Consider the following 19334-nt stretch of genomic DNA (forward strand, 5'->3'; position numbering starts at 1 on the left):
ATAGACCTCAGTAGTGACCTGCTATCTGTACACACGTGCGTGTGTCCTGTCATGCCCTCAAATGGCTGGACGCGACTTGTAGAAAGTGAAACAACAGGATCACGCGTCTCTAATCTCCCACTTAAGTCTGTCACAAAACCCAAACCCTATCTGTTCCACACAAACATGCCCAATGAAAGGGCCCTTGATTCCACATCGTTTTAAAAGCGAATGAAATGAATGGAAGATTTAGAGTAAAACCAGAAAGGGCAGGAGTGTTTGGCATATGAAATTGGCTGCAAAGGGGCCTTTAATGCCAAGTTTTATTGGCAGAAATCGCAAAAAAGGACACATACAGAAAGATGGAAACTTACAGTCAGATTTATAATCGCGTATATAAACATTACAGTGATTTTCTCACACAGAAACTGTCAAGGTCACGTAGCCACTTTAATACCAGTATAGAAACATATCAGACGCTTAACCTGACACCAGTGCACTCACATAAACAACGGTTACAGGGTAATTTGCATATCACTACCTTTCTGCACATCAAGCAAGCATGTGTTGCTTTCAATTTGAGGTGACACAAAAACAAGCACATACATACTTCAAAGGTATCATACTCCTTAATAAAACAGGAAGATCTCCTGAAAAACGGTGCCAAAACTTACCACAAATCAGAGCGCCTGCGGAGTAAAAAGCAAATGTGTGAATGTCCGTATGCGTTTCTCTTTCCTGTTTTTGTTGTATTCTCACTTATCTCCCAGTCATGTCTCACTGCAAGCGGAGAGACTGTACCTGCTCCTCACATTCACCTCGTGCTGTCTTGTCCCTACCTCACGCTCACACTTCCTGATTCAGTTGGCGCTTGCAGCTAACTGTCAAAGTGAAAGTGTGGGAACTGCTGAGGGGCGGACCCTTTAGAAAAATAGTGTGTGTGTGTCTGCACGAGTCAAATGAGAACAAGAGCTCTTACGAAAAAACGGCCCTCCCAGGCAGGCGATAAATGATTAGCAGGTTTTTATTGATGCCTTTGCATTACGGTGTGGTTTTCGCGATAAGATTATCAATGCGGGGCAGGTGACAGGCTGGGGGATTTCCTGCGTATCAGTGACAATAAACTGTAGTGTCTTTACTAAAAAACAGCCGCATCTCTCAGCAGGAGGACGGCTTTAAACAGGGGGCAAGTCAAAAGGAGACAGAGAGAAGGTGTTTGAGGAGGTGCAATGACAGAGAGGGAGGTTTGACAGACTGAAAAACAAAACAAAAAATCGAATTACCCATAAAACCACAATTAAACCGTAACATTATTTTGAGCCCATAAAAGAACTGACACCCGGGTGCAAAGTTTTAGACGTTTTTCCTCTTAAACTTCAATATCCAATGACAGCTAACAAAGTATTTGGAAAGTCAGTATCTTTGGTGACTAAATTAACACTGTGTCCTAACCAGACCCAATGCAATACTGTTGCCATCTTCCTTGACTATTTTCATGGCGGTTAATAAGGCTGCACAATATATCGAAATTATCAAAATATCACAAAAACTGCTTGCTATAACTGGGGTCATGAACAAAAGAAAAAGAGAAAATCACTCAATGCTCTTGGCTAAACTTTTGTAGCTTTAATAAGAATCAGTATATTTAAATTCATACAGTGAAAACTAAGCCGTGTTTATTTTTACATTTGATTATTCCGTTTCTGTTGTTAAATAAACCTAATGTAGGCCTACATGAAACCCTAAACCCTGTGGTTTACACTGATGTTAAAATAACACTTCTTATGTTGCAGTAAAACACTGCTGTTCACTTTCAGAAGTTGTAGGGATGTTTTCTTGTCACAAAAAGAATGTGAAACAGGCATGTAGGTTATATAATTTTAAATATATTTTAAAGATAATTCATTTAAGTTTATTTTACACACTTTAAGCATTATCATATCGGATTATTTAATGAGTTATCGCATATCGCATTTTTCAGCCCTAGCGGGTAACAAGTTAAGATAGATACTATAAAAAAGCAATTTAAAAAACCTATATATGTTTTTAAAATTAGCTTTAGATAAAAACCCTTAAATGTTTCAGTGTTAAGCAAGGACTGATACGAGAACGTTGCAATGCAAGTCACTTTGGATAAAAGTGTCTGCCCGGTTCATAAATGTAAACATATGTCACCGCTAATGACCTTTTATAAAAAATAAAAACATCTAACAACAACCTTAATCTGGAAATATCGTCACAGCACAGCACACTATGGTATTGTACTTTGTGTCACATAAACAAAATCTGTACAAAACTGTTCACAAAAGAGCTGAAAACATGAAAGACGGAAAACACAGGACAGAGTGTTGAGTGTAATTGAAGCTCCAATTAAAAGTAACTGGTATGCATGTGCTAATCATAGCCCACCGCTCCAGAGACGGCTTAATATGGAATAGACACAATCCACACACACACACCTGTTGAGAGAGAGTGGGGCGACAGATAGCAGGGTTCCTACACATTTTTAATTTCAAAATTCCCTTCTTTTCCTGACTCAAATTTCCAAATCTATCTGTAGATTTTTCAGACCATACTTAACATAAATGGTTCATACAGTATTATATCTTCAAATAGTTTTTTCATTGGTTTTCATGTTGTGAGTTATGTGATAACATGCGCTTAGATTATGAGAAGAACCTAAAACGCTTTATAACCTGCATATATTCACCTCTGACACATCAGCTTGATGTTGCGAGATCACCAAACAGCAAAGCACAGTCTGATTTAGATGATCATTCGCGGCTTCATCTGCTGCTGGTTTGAGTGGCACATGCATTTATTTGAGGTTCAAAAGAGAGTCACTTAAGGTACAGTTTTGCATTTATGAAAATGTGCGCCTCATGTTCGACAGTCACTAAACAATCATTAAATGTTTGCCATGAAAACATTCTGCTTGTAAGACAATTTTTTTATTTTTTTTAAAGAAAATATTAAAGTCACCCTGTGGTGAAAAATCAAGCTTTTAATGTCTATGTGGCATTTTTAATATGCTTTAAGACAAACCATGTGCAAATGCAGAAGTCAACACCATTGCTGAGTATTTTCTCCTTAAAACTGCAGTGAACCAAAGACGGACTCAAATCGTGGTTTGAAATCGCTGGTGTTTCTGACGTCACAAACTACCTTATAACCAATCACGTCAATGTGTGATCGTCAACAGGTTGATCTCTGAGCTGGTGTGAGTGAGTGGAGGCGGGGCTAATTCATAGAACAGCGTATATATTACATACAGTACCCAGACATGCAAACACACAAGTTACATGCGTGTCATGTGAGGGTAATTCACAGCAGACAGGGTCCATCTAGAGGTCCATCTAGAGCTGGACGAGGTTTAGAGGGATTACAGCAGCTGTTTCAGGTCCAATGGCATTTTAACGGACTATCTGTTGACATCACAGTGATGCACAATGCCTGGTAACCATGACAACCTCTGCCGCAGGCTCGGGGTGGGCTGACCCTGACTGAGGAGTAATGTCAGGAACAAGAAAAAAAAGCCGTGTATGAGACGTGCGACACTCGTAGGAGATCTGGCGTTGCGTCGACCACCATGTCAGACCGCTCATTTTTTTGTTTCTGGCTTAGTGGCAGGTGGAGATCCTTCTTAAAGCTCGTTAGAGCCTTGTGGAATAAATCTGCGGTATGCAGACAGGCGTACGGATGTGCCTGAAAGAGACTAAAACCCAGACGGACGTAAAGCTACGCGGCAGCACGGCCTCTTAAGCAGGCTAAAGCTCCAGGGCCCAGCTGTCACTCAGCCGGTCGCCATGACAACAGGCCCTGCGCAGTGCAGGAGAGAGCGCCATGGCAACACAAAGTGACGAGGCAACGGGACGGAGCTCGGCATTTAAAGAGAAACACACTGCGTTCATTCAAGCGCATGCTGCAGAGGGGAGGGTCTGCTGCTGTACGCCACGTGATGCACAGTCTACTAACTAGACTGTGCAGCCTAATATAGAAATAAAATAATAAAAGGACATGCTTACTGATGCTACAAATACCAAACTGCAAACCAAAGCTCATTCTGAATGCAATTCAACAGTTTATTTTACAGTGTCCTTGTTACACATTACATCAAGCAGAATTTATAGTAATTACTATAATATGTACAATTACACGCAACTAACTCTAAACTTCACCCTAACCCTAGAGTACATGTAGTTCATTTATTATACTCAGTACTGTATAATTACACTAACACCCTATTTTTTAAAGGGACAGTACACCTAAAATAAAAACAGCGGCATTGCCTTAAACTTTTGTCATTTTAAAACGTTTTCTTACTTTTTATTATTGCAAAAGAAAAAGAAATTAATTCAGAGATTTGGTTCAATTCATCAGTTGTTGATTGGATGTTCAGATGAGTGACGGCAGTGAGCGTGAGCTTGCCGGGACGCAATTTAAGCAAACAAAGTGATTGAAGAAGTTCTGGACGAATTCTCACTTCATGCTGACTTCAAGCCTTTTATTACTCTTTAAATGTTCCATTCCTCACACAAAAGCTTTTGTATGCTTTCGGAGGTCTTACAGATCACTTGTATGGTGTTTATGGGTTTCTCAATAACATTTTTGGACCTTAACAGCTCCAGCCTCCATCTACTATCATTATTTGGAGAAGGGCAACTGCTAAATAAGTTCTGTTCCACTGAAAGAGCATGTTTCTGATGAGAAAGTTACAGAAAGATGAGAGAACGGAAGCGGGTGGTGGAAAGAAAATCACACTACAGATGCACTTCCCTCTGCTGATGCAACCAGAAAAAGAACAAAATGAAACAAAAGGTAGTGATGAGTCAATATGAAAGGACACCGACAGAGAGAGAGAGAGAGAGAGAGAGAGAGAGAGAGAGAGAGAGAGAGAGAGAGAGAGAGAGAGAGAGAGAGAGAGAGAGAGAGAGAGAGAGAGAGAGAGAGAGAGAGAGAGAGAGAGAGAGAGAGAGAGAGAGAGAGAGAGAGAGAGAGAGAGAGAGAGAGAGAGACTCACTCTGAGCCTGCAGCCATGTCCAGGTACGAGGTGTTGGCCGTGTCCACCCCTACTGGGATGACTATGCTCATGACGTTCTGTGCTGGGAGTCTCTTGTCCTACTGAGTCCAGAGCACAGCAATCCAAAACACTGAGGCATGTCAGCCACAGCACTCATTGCACACATCTAAGTGCATCCACAAGGCCTGCAAAGAGATGGAGAGAAAAACACAGTTAGAGTTTGACATTCAACCAGACTCCAGACAAATGAACACGTGACGGGGGCATATTAATGGACACTTGGCACAAATAGTGTACATATTACGAACTCTGGGTCATTTCAGTTAGTATTGTAAACAACAGGATGTGATACTTCGCAAGGAGTAGGTATGATTCATAGCACAAACATGAGGCCATTGTTGGCTCGGAGACATAATATTATTCTTGCAGGCATCAAGGGCACTGGTTAACATATGTTCATTTCTAATGGAAAAACATCAAAATACAGGGCTTTAACTTGATGGTTTGTGCTTCAACATGATTTGGGTGAAGTTGCTTGGCTCCTAAAAAAAAAAAAAATCTGTGTTTGAACATGTCTTTTGTATAACAAGGGAGGGGGAAGTGAAGATTGTGTGGCAAAACCGTGTCCAATAACAGAGCTCGACCTTTGTAGAAACAACAAACAGGGTGCAGTGACTGCGCATGGACACAAGGGGGCGCAGTTGCATACTTGGTCACATCCACCATGAGAGAGAGAGAGAGAGAGAGAGAGAGAGAGAGAGAGAGAGAGAGAGAGAGAGAGAGAGAGAGAGAGAGAGAGAGAGAGAACAACATGGAGGCAGCTTTTATATTTTCCGCTCATCCATAAACGTCCATTGATGGCTCACATCCTGAACGTACACAAAGATGTGTCGTTGCGTCACTGCTCGTGAGAGGATTTAATGTGTACATGGTGGAGGCCAAAAGAACGGATGGAAAGATTAATGATTAAGCGTTGTATGTGTCGGGCAGAGCGAGACGAAGAGATGCCGCTCTGTGGATAGAGGAGGGAGGAGGCAATGATGGACAGCAAAAGACAGCCGCAACAGCCAATCAGAGGCTTCCCTTGCAAGTAACGTTTTAATCCTGGTCAGAGGGGCTAAATATGTCACACTGGCATACTTCTCCTGGAACAACAAACAGGGTGGCGACAAAGGAATTAAAGAGTGTGTGTGTGTGTGTGTGTGTGTTGTGGTGATAAGTGGGATTAGAGGAGGGGCCAGATGCTGGGACATACAGTCTACAGATGAAACCTGGATTTTGGCGAGACTGTTCAGCTACTAACAAAAGAGAATGGAGGAAGACTAGTAAAGTAGTATTGTGCCAACAGGATCTAAAATATATATAAGATAAATACAATTTATATGTACAGAAAAAAAAAAAAAATAAAAAAAAAAAAAAAATTATATATATATATATATATATATATATATATATATATATATATATATATATATATATATATATATATAAAAAAAATTCCCTTTTTCAGGATACTGTATTTTAAAGTCTTCAGGAAATCAAAATTGACCCCATTTACTTTATTAGCACATATTACTAGTCTTTTGATGAACAATTAATATGCAACAATTAATAAGTTAATACATAGAAAATATCCGTTTGTCTTGGTAATCTTTAATCAACAAATGTGCTTCCACTCCGGATGACGTCAGTTTGAAGGCTTGGGTTGAATATCAATGTATGCTTATGGTATAAAATAAAGATAATAACCGTGTAAAATCCAAATAAATGTATCAGATCTGACTTTACTGAAAAGGGTTTCTGAAACAATGTTTTTCATGCTTTTTCAGTGGACCATAACCAACTATTGCACATGCACCTGTGGGACTAGTCCTTAAGACACTATGGGGCGGTTTCGCGGACAGAGATTAGGCCTAGTCTTGGACTAAAATTGCCTTTTAAACCAGATTAACAGACATCCGCTTTCTACGTCATGGTTTTAAATAGTCCTAGACTTGGTCTAGTCCAGAGTTTAATAAGCCAGTTTCCTGGAGGAAGACTAGAGCAACTCCAGGACTAAATTGAGGCTTAAATTAAACCTACCAGAAGGTAGCTTTAACTTCAGATTAACGTTGTGTTTCAAAGACGACATCCATTACTTGGACTATTTCAGCGAAGATCAATATATACACATGTGTATTTGTGTATGTGTAATATGTGTGTGTGTATGTAGGCCTATATTAAGCTAGCAAGCTAGTAAGAACTGAGAAACTTCACTTCCCTGGCCTCAAGGGTCGCATTAGCAACTGACTAGCGTCCTTGTTAGCATGTCTGTCTTCCATACTGGAGACCCTGGTTTGAATCCTGCTCGCAGTGGGCAGAGTAGGAAACTTTGCGTTAGCTCACAATATTTTTGTAAAAGTAAAGTTTCTCAAGGGAAAAAATAAGAGAACACAAAAGCATTGTTGACAATTAATTGACTCATATTATTTTTCCTTCACCATGTCGCTTTATAGGCAACCTCTGTCATGCCAATTCAGATTAGCACAGTTGGTTTTAAATTAATTGGTTTATTTTAGTTCAGGACTCTATAGTCCAGGTGTTCATAATCTGTACTTAATTGTTTCAGTTAGGCATTTTTAAGCCACGATTAACTAAAGAAAAACTAAATCACAGACCTGTGAGTGATTGCACTTTTTTTTTTTTTACTAGATCATTTATATCAACATAATAAGATACACATGCATAATATATATATATATATATATATATATATATATATATATATATATGTGTGTTAATTTGGGAATTTGCATACTAGGACTGTGATCCAGATCACTGCAAATAAACAAAACATGGACTGACATGCCCGCACACCACACACACCTTGACCAGCCTTAACATGCCCCCTTTAGACACACACACACACACACTAACATTCCCCTATGAGGGTGGCACATCTTCTGCTCACTGTTTGGAAATAAACTACAATGAGACTGTCATCTGCTCGTGTGGCATGTTGGAGAACAGACTATCAGACTGTGTGTGATGTGTGCGAGACACGTGTGTGCCCTTATGTGGAGCATAAAGACTAGAGAGAGGCTATAAATCAGTCCAGAGCCTCGCAGAGATGACAGCTGTCAGCTTCGGGGGTTAATTAATAGGAATCTGACGATGTGTGTCGGTTAGTGTGTGATTTACTCTGTAGGCACCTACAGTTCTCCCATTTTTGGCCATGTCAGGTCGCTTTCACAAGCGCAGTGGGTCTGATATATTGCGGATGTTTCGACTGCTGTGAAAAATTGAATGGAGTTTCACAGCTCTTGAAAAAGCACAGTAAATAATCTCTCTGGTCCAAACCTAGAGACCTGCCTCGCTGTCTTTTGTGTAGTCTTTTAAGGCAGTATCCTGACTGAATTGGAATGTAATAAGTGACCGATTTGGAATGCTCCACATAGGCAGCATTATGACACACAAATGGAGACTAAGAGACGCCACTATACATTGATTTCAATAAAGTTTAAGTGCACACAAAATACAGAGCACACAAATAACATTTTTTATTATTTTATATATATATATATATATATATATATAATGTGTAGCCTGTGTGTGTGTGTATATATATATATATATATATATATATATATATATATATATATATATATATATATATATATATATATATATATATATATATATATATATATATATATATATATATATATATATACACACACACACACACACATTCTTGTACATCTTTATGAGGACATTCATTGACACAATGCAATCTCTAGCCGCTTACCCTAACCTAACCCATCACAGCTAAGTGCCTAACCCGAACCCTTACCCTAAACCTACCCTTTACCTAATTATAACCGTATCCCTAAAACCAAGTCTTGACCCTCAAACAGGCCTTTAAAGGGGTCTCAGAAAGTGAGGACCGGCCAAAATGTCCTCACTTTACTCTCTTTGTCCTCACTCCAACTCAAACTGGTCCTCGCAAAGATAGTTGTACAAGTACACACACACACACTCACACACACACACACACACACACACACACACACACACACACACACACACACACAGAGTACATAAATGTGGATTTACAAAATTGTTTTTTGATGCAGGGAAAAACTCACCCTACACTTTATTTTTTAACAGTTTACCATAAAAAAAAAAAAAAAAAAAAAACACGGCCTCAGGTCACATTCACCGCTGTTATTATTTAATAGATCAAATAATACAAATTATTGTTTTTAATTATTACAATAATTTATTCAGTAATAAAAACAAACCAATGAAGAAAGATTACTATATTAATACTACTGTGGTGTAAAATAAGAAATAGGCTAATAATAATTAGTCAACAGTAAAATTACAATGCCAATATTCATGGCTGTAAGGATAACCAAACAAAAACAAATTACTGATTAGCGGTTGATGCGACACTGTTGTAAGTGTAATACGTACCCACAAAAAGAGTATTTTAATTGTAATAAATGCTATTTTAAGTTTTTAGTATTCTAGCAAATCCAAGCTGAATTATATTATAATTATTTGCAGCAGGGTCTCCAAATCTTAAGCTTGCTGCAAATTGGAGACCTTGCTGCAAAAAACAATTCCTGTAAGACGTACTGGGCACAGATGCCTTAAAATGCCCCCTAGGTAGGCAGCATCAGCTTGCTACACTTTTGAAGAGAGCTTAAGTTACCATGTCCTCTTCTCAAAGATGTGACAAACACAGGAAGAGGGTTGAAAGAGAGACAACATTGTACAGTGTAATAAACCCATTTCCCTTAGAAAGCATACGGTGGTCTCTTTCCAGCTTTCTCACACAGAGTCTGTTCTTCTTGGCCTCAGCAGCCAATCCTGCCGTCAATGCTTAGGAATGCACGCGTGCGCACTGCCTCTCTGAGTGTGTACACACACACACACACACACACACACACACACACACACACACACACACACACACACACACACACACACACACACACACACACACACACACACACACACACACACACACACACACACACACACACACACACAGAGAGAGAGAGATAACTAACCACAACATACTTCCTCTGAGAGTAAAGAAAGGGTACGTCTGGGCATTCAAACACTCACACACACATTCAACAGTCGCCCCCCTCCTTAAAAATGCAAAACGGGGGTGTGGAAAAATCTAGTACAGTAGAGCATTCTTGGCTAAATCAGAGCATTCAGACTGCCTCCAACACGCCCATTTCCTTTAGCAAAACTGTCTGCCACTCATAAGGAACGTAGCGAGCAAGAGTGAGATAGAGAGAGAGCGAGAGAGAGAGAGCTACCCTACCCTAATGCTCCCTGCCCTACCCGGATTTCTTTCCCTCCCCTCTGCACTTCCTAAATAAACCCTGGACACTCAAAAGGGAAGGGAGGACTGGGAGAAAAAAAAGGGGGAGATGGCTGCGAAATACGAGACCAATTAAATGGTCATGAGGAAAGAGAAGCCATTTAAAGAGACTATAAAAAGATGAGCAGCTTTCAAAACAAAATATAAAACGTCAAATATTCATTATTTCTGTCCTGTTCTTCCAGTGATTTTGAGATTTCCACTGGCTCCCAAACTATCCTTCTAAGGAAAGATGATGAGGGACCAATTCTGGCACAGAAACAGCTTGCTGAATCCAACTGTTTTTCCTCCTCTGTCTGTATGGACACAATGTCGTATGGGAAGCTCCTCCTTCCGGCAGCGGGCAGGGAAACCCACAGACTCATGTAGGAGTAACAACACGTTTTTTCCTTTCTCTCCCCATTTCTCCCTCTCTCTCTCTCTCTCTCACAGTCATTTTCCTGGTTTGCGTTGTCTGATTTTCGGCGGGGAGAGATGGAAACCGAGCAGGCATCCGAAAGCTAGCCCCGATGATGTGACTTCACACCATTCTCGCTGGCTGAGTCATCACAGCCTACGCTACAATGAAGCTTTACACAACCACGTGCCTCAAAAATGCATGAACGCACGCCGAGAGCTTTTCCTCACTGCCATTGATAAAGATGCATGAGGTACGAGGTTGTATCACCTTGTTCGCATCTCTTCCTGTGAGACAAATACGCCACAATCGGAGCACAATCATGGCCACCGGCCAGCTATTGCTGTTGAAGATGAGATAAATTCATATAATTTTAATATAATCTGTTATTAGCGCCGTTTACTACTTTTTCATACTTAAGAACCAATCGCTAACACTGACTGTTAAACATCAGTGTAGACAAATGACTTGGCAGACGATAAAAGAGGCACAAGACTTGAGCCACATTGTCTAGAGGTCAGACTATCATAGACCCTTGAGGGTGGACTCTGTTGACATGGGCCACTAAAAGCAAGGATGTGTCTTGGGTCTGTATTTTATGTCCACCTCTCTAACAAACGTTAATGAGGTTAATGGCTCCTGTGCTTCAGTCTGCCAAGTGGCTGACCACAGTGCACCTCCACCATGGTTAGAGAGGAGGAGGCACTTGATATTCTTAAATTAGATAAGGTTGACTGATGACAAACAAAATCAATGATGCACATCTCCAATCTAGCAAAGAGGGTTTCATTTAGATTTATAAAGAAAACTATATTTTCACTTTTTCAGATGAAAATGTGAGTGATACTTGTGAAACTCAATACAACAATGCTAGGTTGTTGCTATGTGGTTTCTAATATGTTGCTATATGGTCGCACACTGGCCCAGAGTCTAAAGAGCCCAACTCAAGGCTGGATATCAAAGTCAAGCTTATTTTATTTTTTTATCTGTCAAGAAAAATTGTAAGTCTGACCATTTAGGGGCAGTTCTGAACTAATGGTTAGAAAGTTGGACTTGTAACCCGAAGGTCGCGGGTTTGATTCTCAGTGCCTGCAGGAAACGACATGGGCCTTTGAGAAAGGCATCTTACCACCCAATCGCTCCCCTGGCGCCACAATGAATGGCTGCCCCGGGTGTGTGTGCGTCCACTGTTTTCAGTGTGTGTGTTCACTGCTCCTAATGTGTGTGCACTAACTTGGATGGGTTAAATGCAGAGGACAAATACAGAGTATGGGTTAACATACTTGGCCATCGCATCACTTCGCTTTTAGAAAACTAATAGCACACCTCTCCTCCGAAAAATGTACAATGTAAGGAATCACTCACATCCATAACACAAAACCCCAAGACAAATTCCCTTCCTCTTAGTTAATGGCACTTTTATAGCATCAAAGTGTATGTATATGTCCGGATGTACAGGGGCCGAATCAGTCAATTGCAATAGTGCCATGGGCGAAAAGGACAGTCTGGGCCACTCAGACTTCATGATGTCACCGTTTCATGATTGATTTCATGCCTGGCTCGCACCATTACATCACAAACACCACACAATAACATTCGCACATTTATAAATGAGTACTGCACCCTTGTCTGCCTGCTCTATGGGACACCTGTCATGTAGCGAGGGCCCGTTGAGAGCTCGGTTACAGCCAGCAAACAAAAACATGTTACCCGAGCCCACAGCTCCTCCCTGCACGTCCCTCACGTGACCTTACGGCACGAACAGGCCTCCCGGTGGAACAAGCTACCAGCATACTGGCTTAACCACACCTGAGGTTGATAAAACATGGACTATAAATAAAAAAAAATCATATCTTTAAAGTTTATGATCTCGTCCAATTAGAGCAACCTGGATGTGCTCTGGAAGGAGATTGTTTGTCAGGTTTTGGCATGTGTTTGTACCAGTGTGCGCAATGCGATCATAGATGCGTCACCTGAGACTACTATTCTAAGCCACCTGTCTCTCTTTCCCATTCTAACCTCCATCTCTCCTGAGGGGGGTACTTCACTTCTCCATCCCTCTGTCAACACAGAGAACAAACAGACACTGCCCATGGCCTCTCACACACACAGCTCCGAGTCACCCATGCGCAGTGAGGCTAGGATGCGAGTGTGACATGACAACCTGACAAAGAATGAGACAGGATGGTGAGTGCAGCTGTTGTAGAGTTGTTTATGCTGAGCGGAACTGCACGTTTCAGTCTTTTAGGTAGATGTGAAATCAAGTGAAGGCAATATATAATGGCTTTATGATGTCAAAATGTAATACAAGACTTCACTTGTTGTCAGTCATCACAACCTTCACTTTTCAATGCATCCCCAGGGTGTGCAATGACCTTAAAAATGACAGGTTACATAAAACATAAGATCAAGTCAAGTGTTCAAGTTCATCCACTGTGCTTCCGTCGAATGCGACAACAGCGTGGTTGATCAGCACTACATTTATCATTAAAAACAAACCAGTTTTGTGCAGCTAAGCGTGCTTCTGCTCCGTTCTCCGCGTGGATCACTTCTCTCTAGCATCGCTGTCTGAGTTGTGAGCTGTGTGTTGATGTGCGTAGGCTGATGTTCCATCCTCTTCGTACAGCTGCACAGCCTCACTGTGATGTCACACCAATACATGCCAACGATTGGACCTCCACCTACAGGAAACGCCTGTCAGAAAGCCACAGCCTGCAATGTACACGGTCTGCTCCTCTCGTTATCTGCATGCAAGCACAGACGCAAGCTATTCCATGCAAAACAGGAGCCATAGATGTAAAAAAATGAAATAAAAGTTTTCATGAAACAAATCAGCATTTATGCCATCAGAAACGACAAAAATCCGTTCATGTCTTTGTGACCATCTTGAAGCTCAGCCTAATATGGTGTCGTGAGGAAAAAGGGTCCGAAGCATGTGTTGGGCAAATATGTCAGATCTCCATCTCGGCCGTGGCTGCCAAAGTTTGCACCACAGAGGCCGGACTCACAGTGCGGCTAAGAAAAGAAAAAACACGCACGTATCATTGGCTGCCTACATAAAATACGAAGAAATTGGCATTTTAAAAAGCTGTTGGAACAACGCCTTGGTTTTTTATTACGGGAAGCCTTTCCAAACACTACCGTAGTGCCAAAAGTTATGGGAACAGCTCTGTGGTTAAAGACACCAAGTGAGTGATTTCTACTGATGAAAACATTTACAATGTTAACGTAACGTATGCTATGCAGGATGAGGCCTTTAGCGGTGCGCCCACACACAGTTATATCGGTGGACCCCAGCAAACTTTCCAAAAAGTCATGCATCTGCCACGACTAGTGGATGTGAGGTGAAAGGAGAGCTCGGGAGGGGAGGTCTTTGTCAATGTCAAAGGAGAAACAATCGAATCACAGCTGTTATCTCACAGCTTGACCCTGTAAGATATTCCACCTGCCCCCAAAAGCTACAACATATGTATCAGGCGGAGGGGAAGAAACTAGGCACATTAAGAGCGATAAAACACAAACATCAGCATCCAAATACGGCGTGATGGCTCGACCCGATGGATAACTGAAGCCCCCCCCGATGATGTGCAATCAGTTCACGCATGAACAGTCACTCGCCTGCTTCCCATCCAAGATCAAGATCACCTTTTTGCAGCATCATCGTCTATTCATTACGCATTAGGGCCCGTGTTTACCCCATCAAACCGCTCTGATGAATAACCACATTCTTCTGGACCTGTAAACTCCCCGCTGACCAGAGGGAGGGAGCAGTAATCATGAGAGAAATATGACACAGCCGTGTGGGTTGTGCTCTTTTCAATACTGCAGTAAACTTAACGGCACTCTCAAATAAAGTCATAGTGCTCAGTGCGGTTATTGAACCAAAACGGTTATTGCCGAGTAGTTTTCAGATGCAGATGGCTGTGCGTGAGCTTAAGCAACATCTCGTTTCCTGTCTATTCTTTAGGTGAGGCAATGCACATATCTAGGTTCCTGGTACAACACAAACCTTTCAGAAATTTTCCAGTTAGGTAAACTAATCAAAAGAATGTATTTGATGTGGGCGGTATGACCAAAATCTTATTTCACAATCTGAGAGATTGTCACGATAACAATACATGACAATATAGCCTAGGCCTAGTTATTTTTGACATATCTTTGCGTGTAAACATAAGAACAAAGAACAAACAATAAGACAAATGAAAAACTGTTTTAAGGTTAGGGTTAGGTTACAATAGGTCTATACACGGTCTTCATTTTATTAATTAAATACACAATAATTCTTAAGAAACGATTCTTATCAACACAACACGGTTTACGTGAATACTTGCCATGCCAAAATTTGACATAATGTGTGTATTCTAGGGATGGGCATTTTTCAAAAATATTGTATTTGAAATTTTTTGGGCTCATTTTAACATTTTAATATTTGAATATTCATTTATTTAAATGAAGTTTGACGAGAAAGAGACACTCTTTAATCATTGCGTTTTTGTCACTATTTCTGAACTTATGATTATACACAACAAACTTACATTTATCTTTAGAGGTTTTCATTATACAATGTGTGTAAAAAAAAACAGAACAAAAGCAATTAAGCTCAAACAAAGCAAATTAATTAAAAACGCTAAAGCACACTGCGCCAATTACGGTACAGAACATGCACACTCGAGTTAGCATATGGTTATTGTGTTGGTATTGTTTTGCATGTTTAATGTTGAGAAAAACAAGAATATCCACATGCTTGGGTGAAAGTTGGCTTGTGAATCTGATTAACAAGAAGGCCGGCTGCAGAGAAAACACGCTCTTCTGACACAGACGTTGCAGGGACACAATAACAGTGAGCTTAGCGAAGCTTCTTTTAATGCTTTGTGTTTTCTGTTCTTAAACCCATCTCCCTTTGACAAACCTTAAAGGAAGCATATGTCTCGAGATAATTTTGCTGTCAGATAAGTTGATAGTCGTGAATGCAGTGATAGACAGCCGTCTTTCCTCATTCGACTGGTCAATAACGATTGGTCGTGCGTTTGGATTTCATGCGATTTCTCATTGTGGAGGTAATTATAATAACTCAATTTCCCCTGACTATGTTTGCACACGACACGTTGATTGATTTGATCAAAAGTAATACAATTTTGATCAAAGTAATTCCAAACTTAGCGGTGCCTTGGTGCAGACATTCTGTCATCAAACACAATCAACTTGCTTCAATGCCACCCAATGCATTCAGTTAAAAGTTAAGCAGTTTTTGTTGGCATGCTTAAGAATGGCATGTTTTAGAATGGATTCACTGCATTTACAGCCAGAAAAGCAACATGTAGCAAAAAATCTAATATTCATATTTAACTATGCGTGCACAACCCCTAGTGCATTCGAATGTTCAAGCGCAATAAACCGTGAAACAGAACTGAGAGAGGTATTTTGTTCCATTAATTCATGTTTATTTATCACTGTAAGCAATTAAAAACTAAGCAGTCCTACACTGTGTACTTTATTTACATACCACAATATATCAATTGATGCTTTATACTGAAGCAACAATATACATTTCATCATACCGCCAAGCCCTAGAATGCATTGTGATGTAGCCTAAAACAAGAACAAGATTAGCTGTTTGGTGACAGTTTGAGCTACTATGAAAAACACAAAGATGAGTGTGGGTAATAAATCCCATATTCCTCTGTTCCTTCCACAAAGAGCTGCATGTTGTTCATTCTTTTAATGACATCTTGCCAATATCTCTCGTTTAGCACACTTTATCTTTAAGGAGACACAAATTATCAAATAACCCTTTGATAACGTAAAAGGGTGAAATGACAGATTGTTGCTTATCGTTTATTATATGAATGAGATGAGATTGAGATTTGAGTGTTGTGTGTTCATTCATGATGCTAATCCAAGTTTAGCAACAAGGTTGCATGTCGAGCTTACTGGTATAGTTCGATTTATGTGCAAAACGTTTAGTGAACGCAATGGACGCAGACTATAATCATATTTGGTAAAACACAGCAGCACTGTATTCTCGCTGGTGTGTGTTGTGCACTTGCCTGTGGGTGAGTGTGTTGGCGCTGCAGTGTGTGAGAGTTGATCTAGGGGTGTGGAGGCTTTCATTACCACAACATCAACTCATCCGCCATTTTCACTAAGCACCTGAGAGGAAATACTGCGCTCGAAGACTCGCTGATATTTGACAGAAAACGGCCAAGATAACAAGAAACCCATCTTTTCACATATGCTTAAGTATCTATTTGTCAAATGCGCTGTGTTTGTGCTGGAACAAAGTGTTTGCGTCGTTTCTGCGTAGCTAGCGATTGTGACCGACGACAACTAACTTAGCCAACATCAAATTACCTCACGATACACACGGTTTTCTGAGAGGGAAAGAGCGTTTCAACGACTTCGTTTGGCGTTTAAAAAACCAAATAATCTGTCAGAAAGTCTATAAAGCAGAACTAATCGCATCGGGTCGACTAATTCAACCTCCTCGCGAAAAGCTAATCGGTGAAGCTAACTGTTTAGCTTGCTATGCTAATGCGCATTGATATGAAACGCTCGAGCGTCTTAATATCCTTACACAGACGTATAAATCAAATTTCCAACAATAAATATCAACCCAAATCTTTCTCAACCTAAAAGCGCGTCGAGTGACCGTTCGTTCACTATAATTGGCACAACTGCGCAGTTCGCTTGTAAAGCAGCGCGGCTCTGGTCCACTTTGAGGAGAAGCTAAAGCAGATTTAACTACATGAACCGAGCCCGAACCCCCTCCCCCACGGCTGCAGCACTCATTCTCAGCACACAAAACACATCAGACAGCCACTAAATAAGCGCTCACTTTATGCCCTCTTTGCTAAATCAACACATTATTGTGCTAAGTAGTACCACGCCATATTCCGAGCAGCGATAAACGCAAATCCAAGAAACAACAGCTTAAAACCCACACCAACGTATTGTAGAGGCTCATAATGCTTAATACATGATATCAATCACTAGGCTTTAAAGTGTATATCTGTGGGCTGGGTAATGGGGTAAGAGTGGACCTAGTTAGTGAATGGGTAACTGGAGTTGAAAGGTGTAAACAAAAGCCCTGTTGTTGCAGGCTCTGTCAGAGCACAACGTGCCATTTTAATCATTTCACACCTCTCATTCTATAAAATACACATCTAAAACACGTGTAAACAATCGTAAACGTGCAAATGAGCATAAAGTTTGAAGATAAGTGGCGGGAATGCATATCGTGGGACGTGACCACGACTTCTCCCTCAATTAAACCACTCCAAGCAGTTTTTGTTGCACATCCCAGCCATGTAAAGAGATTATACTGAGTCTTGATCTGTTTCTTTCTTGGTTGGCTAACTTGCTAGCATTTCTCCAGTGACTACTGGTGTAGCTCGCAGCTTTACAACAACGCAAGAGAAACGACGAGTTTCCGCTACTGTTGTGTGCAGCTTTTACTAGTTGTTAACTTAATAAAACAGCGTTATAATTCAAGACCTTTCCTTTTGTGAAGCATTAAATGTGGGTGTGAGCTAGCTAGCCACTTTAGCTGCTAAATTAAGTCATACACGCACCTACTGCTCGGATTGCCCTCTTTACAACAAGCCAGGTGGGATTAATACATCAAAAGGAGGGCTGACAAATGCACAGCGGTGTTGCAATTGCAACTCATTTTAAGGTAAACTAATAATACAAGCCTCAGTTTCAGCATCTACACAAGGATGGCCCCTCTTCAAGCAAGTCTGTTAGCCACTGGCATCAAACAACCCTCTCCAATAAACAAACAGATAGTTGTAGGATTTCAGCAGGTACTTACCGTTGATGTCCACTGTAATAACTGTGAATAAAGACACGGGGGACTCGGGTGAGACCCCGCCGCCTGATCTACCACAACCAAAACAATACTTCGCTCTCCACTGCGGATGTGTAACAAAGCTTTACAAATCGCGCTGTGTAGCACTTGTATTTCGCCTTGTGGTGCTCTAATCCAAATGTACAGCTTGAGTCTGTTAAAGCCTAATATTTTTGTCCATATCTATGCCGACAGTTAGAAACTGGATCCCTTCTATCCTGTCTCTTTTCCCTGTGCAAAAATGGCGGCCCTGGCAGAAGTGCCGTGACTCCGCCTCCCCCCGCGCGCCCCCGCCCGGCTCTCTGTCACTGCGCGCGCCGCCCCTTCATTCCGCGGGGTTTCCCAGAGCAGAACCTCAGGGGCGCGTGCAGGAGAGAGTTCATCCACGACAAATGGGAGCGCGCATTCTTATCATACAGTCCAAACATAGGAGTGCTGTAGCCCGCCGTGGAGAATTCAGCCTTAAAGGCTTGGCCTAGCGAGATGCATGCCTAAAGAAGGAAAACATTAATGGATACAAATATTGCGATTAAGATTAGTGGGTTACTAATATTAAGAAAGTTGACCTTTTCTTCCCTGTTGTGACATATATCCGAGTGAAATGGCTTCTCAAACAAGAAAAAATGTAGGTACTTGATTGTGTACATCAGGAATTGATCACGAGGGCGCACCTTTTTTAAATAATGATGTACACAGATAAATC

The 19334-nt window shown here is 41.0% G+C and overlaps 1 protein-coding gene across 8 annotated transcripts in view; it reads right to left on the minus strand.

The window, feature by feature from the left end:
- The window catches only part of kmt2e (lysine (K)-specific methyltransferase 2E), a 38575-nt gene extending 19559 nt beyond the window's left edge, over positions 1 to 19016 (minus strand). For 4 of the 8 annotated variants that reach the window (XM_081364179.1, XM_081364178.1, XM_081364177.1 and 1 more), the window contains exons 1-2: positions 18596 to 19016; positions 5000 to 5184 (exon numbers count right to left, since the gene is read on the minus strand). In XM_081364179.1, coding sequence (XP_081220305.1) covers positions 5000 to 5070 — 71 coding nt within the window. In that variant the 5' untranslated portion in view covers positions 5071 to 5184; positions 18596 to 19016. Of the gene's footprint in view, positions 1 to 653; positions 879 to 4999; positions 5185 to 13281; positions 13527 to 18595 lie in introns of those variants that run through there. The other 4 variants (XM_081364181.1, XM_081364180.1, XM_081364176.1 and 1 more) reach the window with 3 other exon arrangements.
- Between the last annotated feature and the right edge of the window lie 318 nt (positions 19017 to 19334).

The sequence above is a fragment of the Scardinius erythrophthalmus genome (assembly GCF_964197995.2).
Source record: "Scardinius erythrophthalmus genome assembly, chromosome: 4".
NCBI lineage: Eukaryota > Metazoa > Chordata > Actinopteri > Cypriniformes > Leuciscidae > Scardinius > Scardinius erythrophthalmus.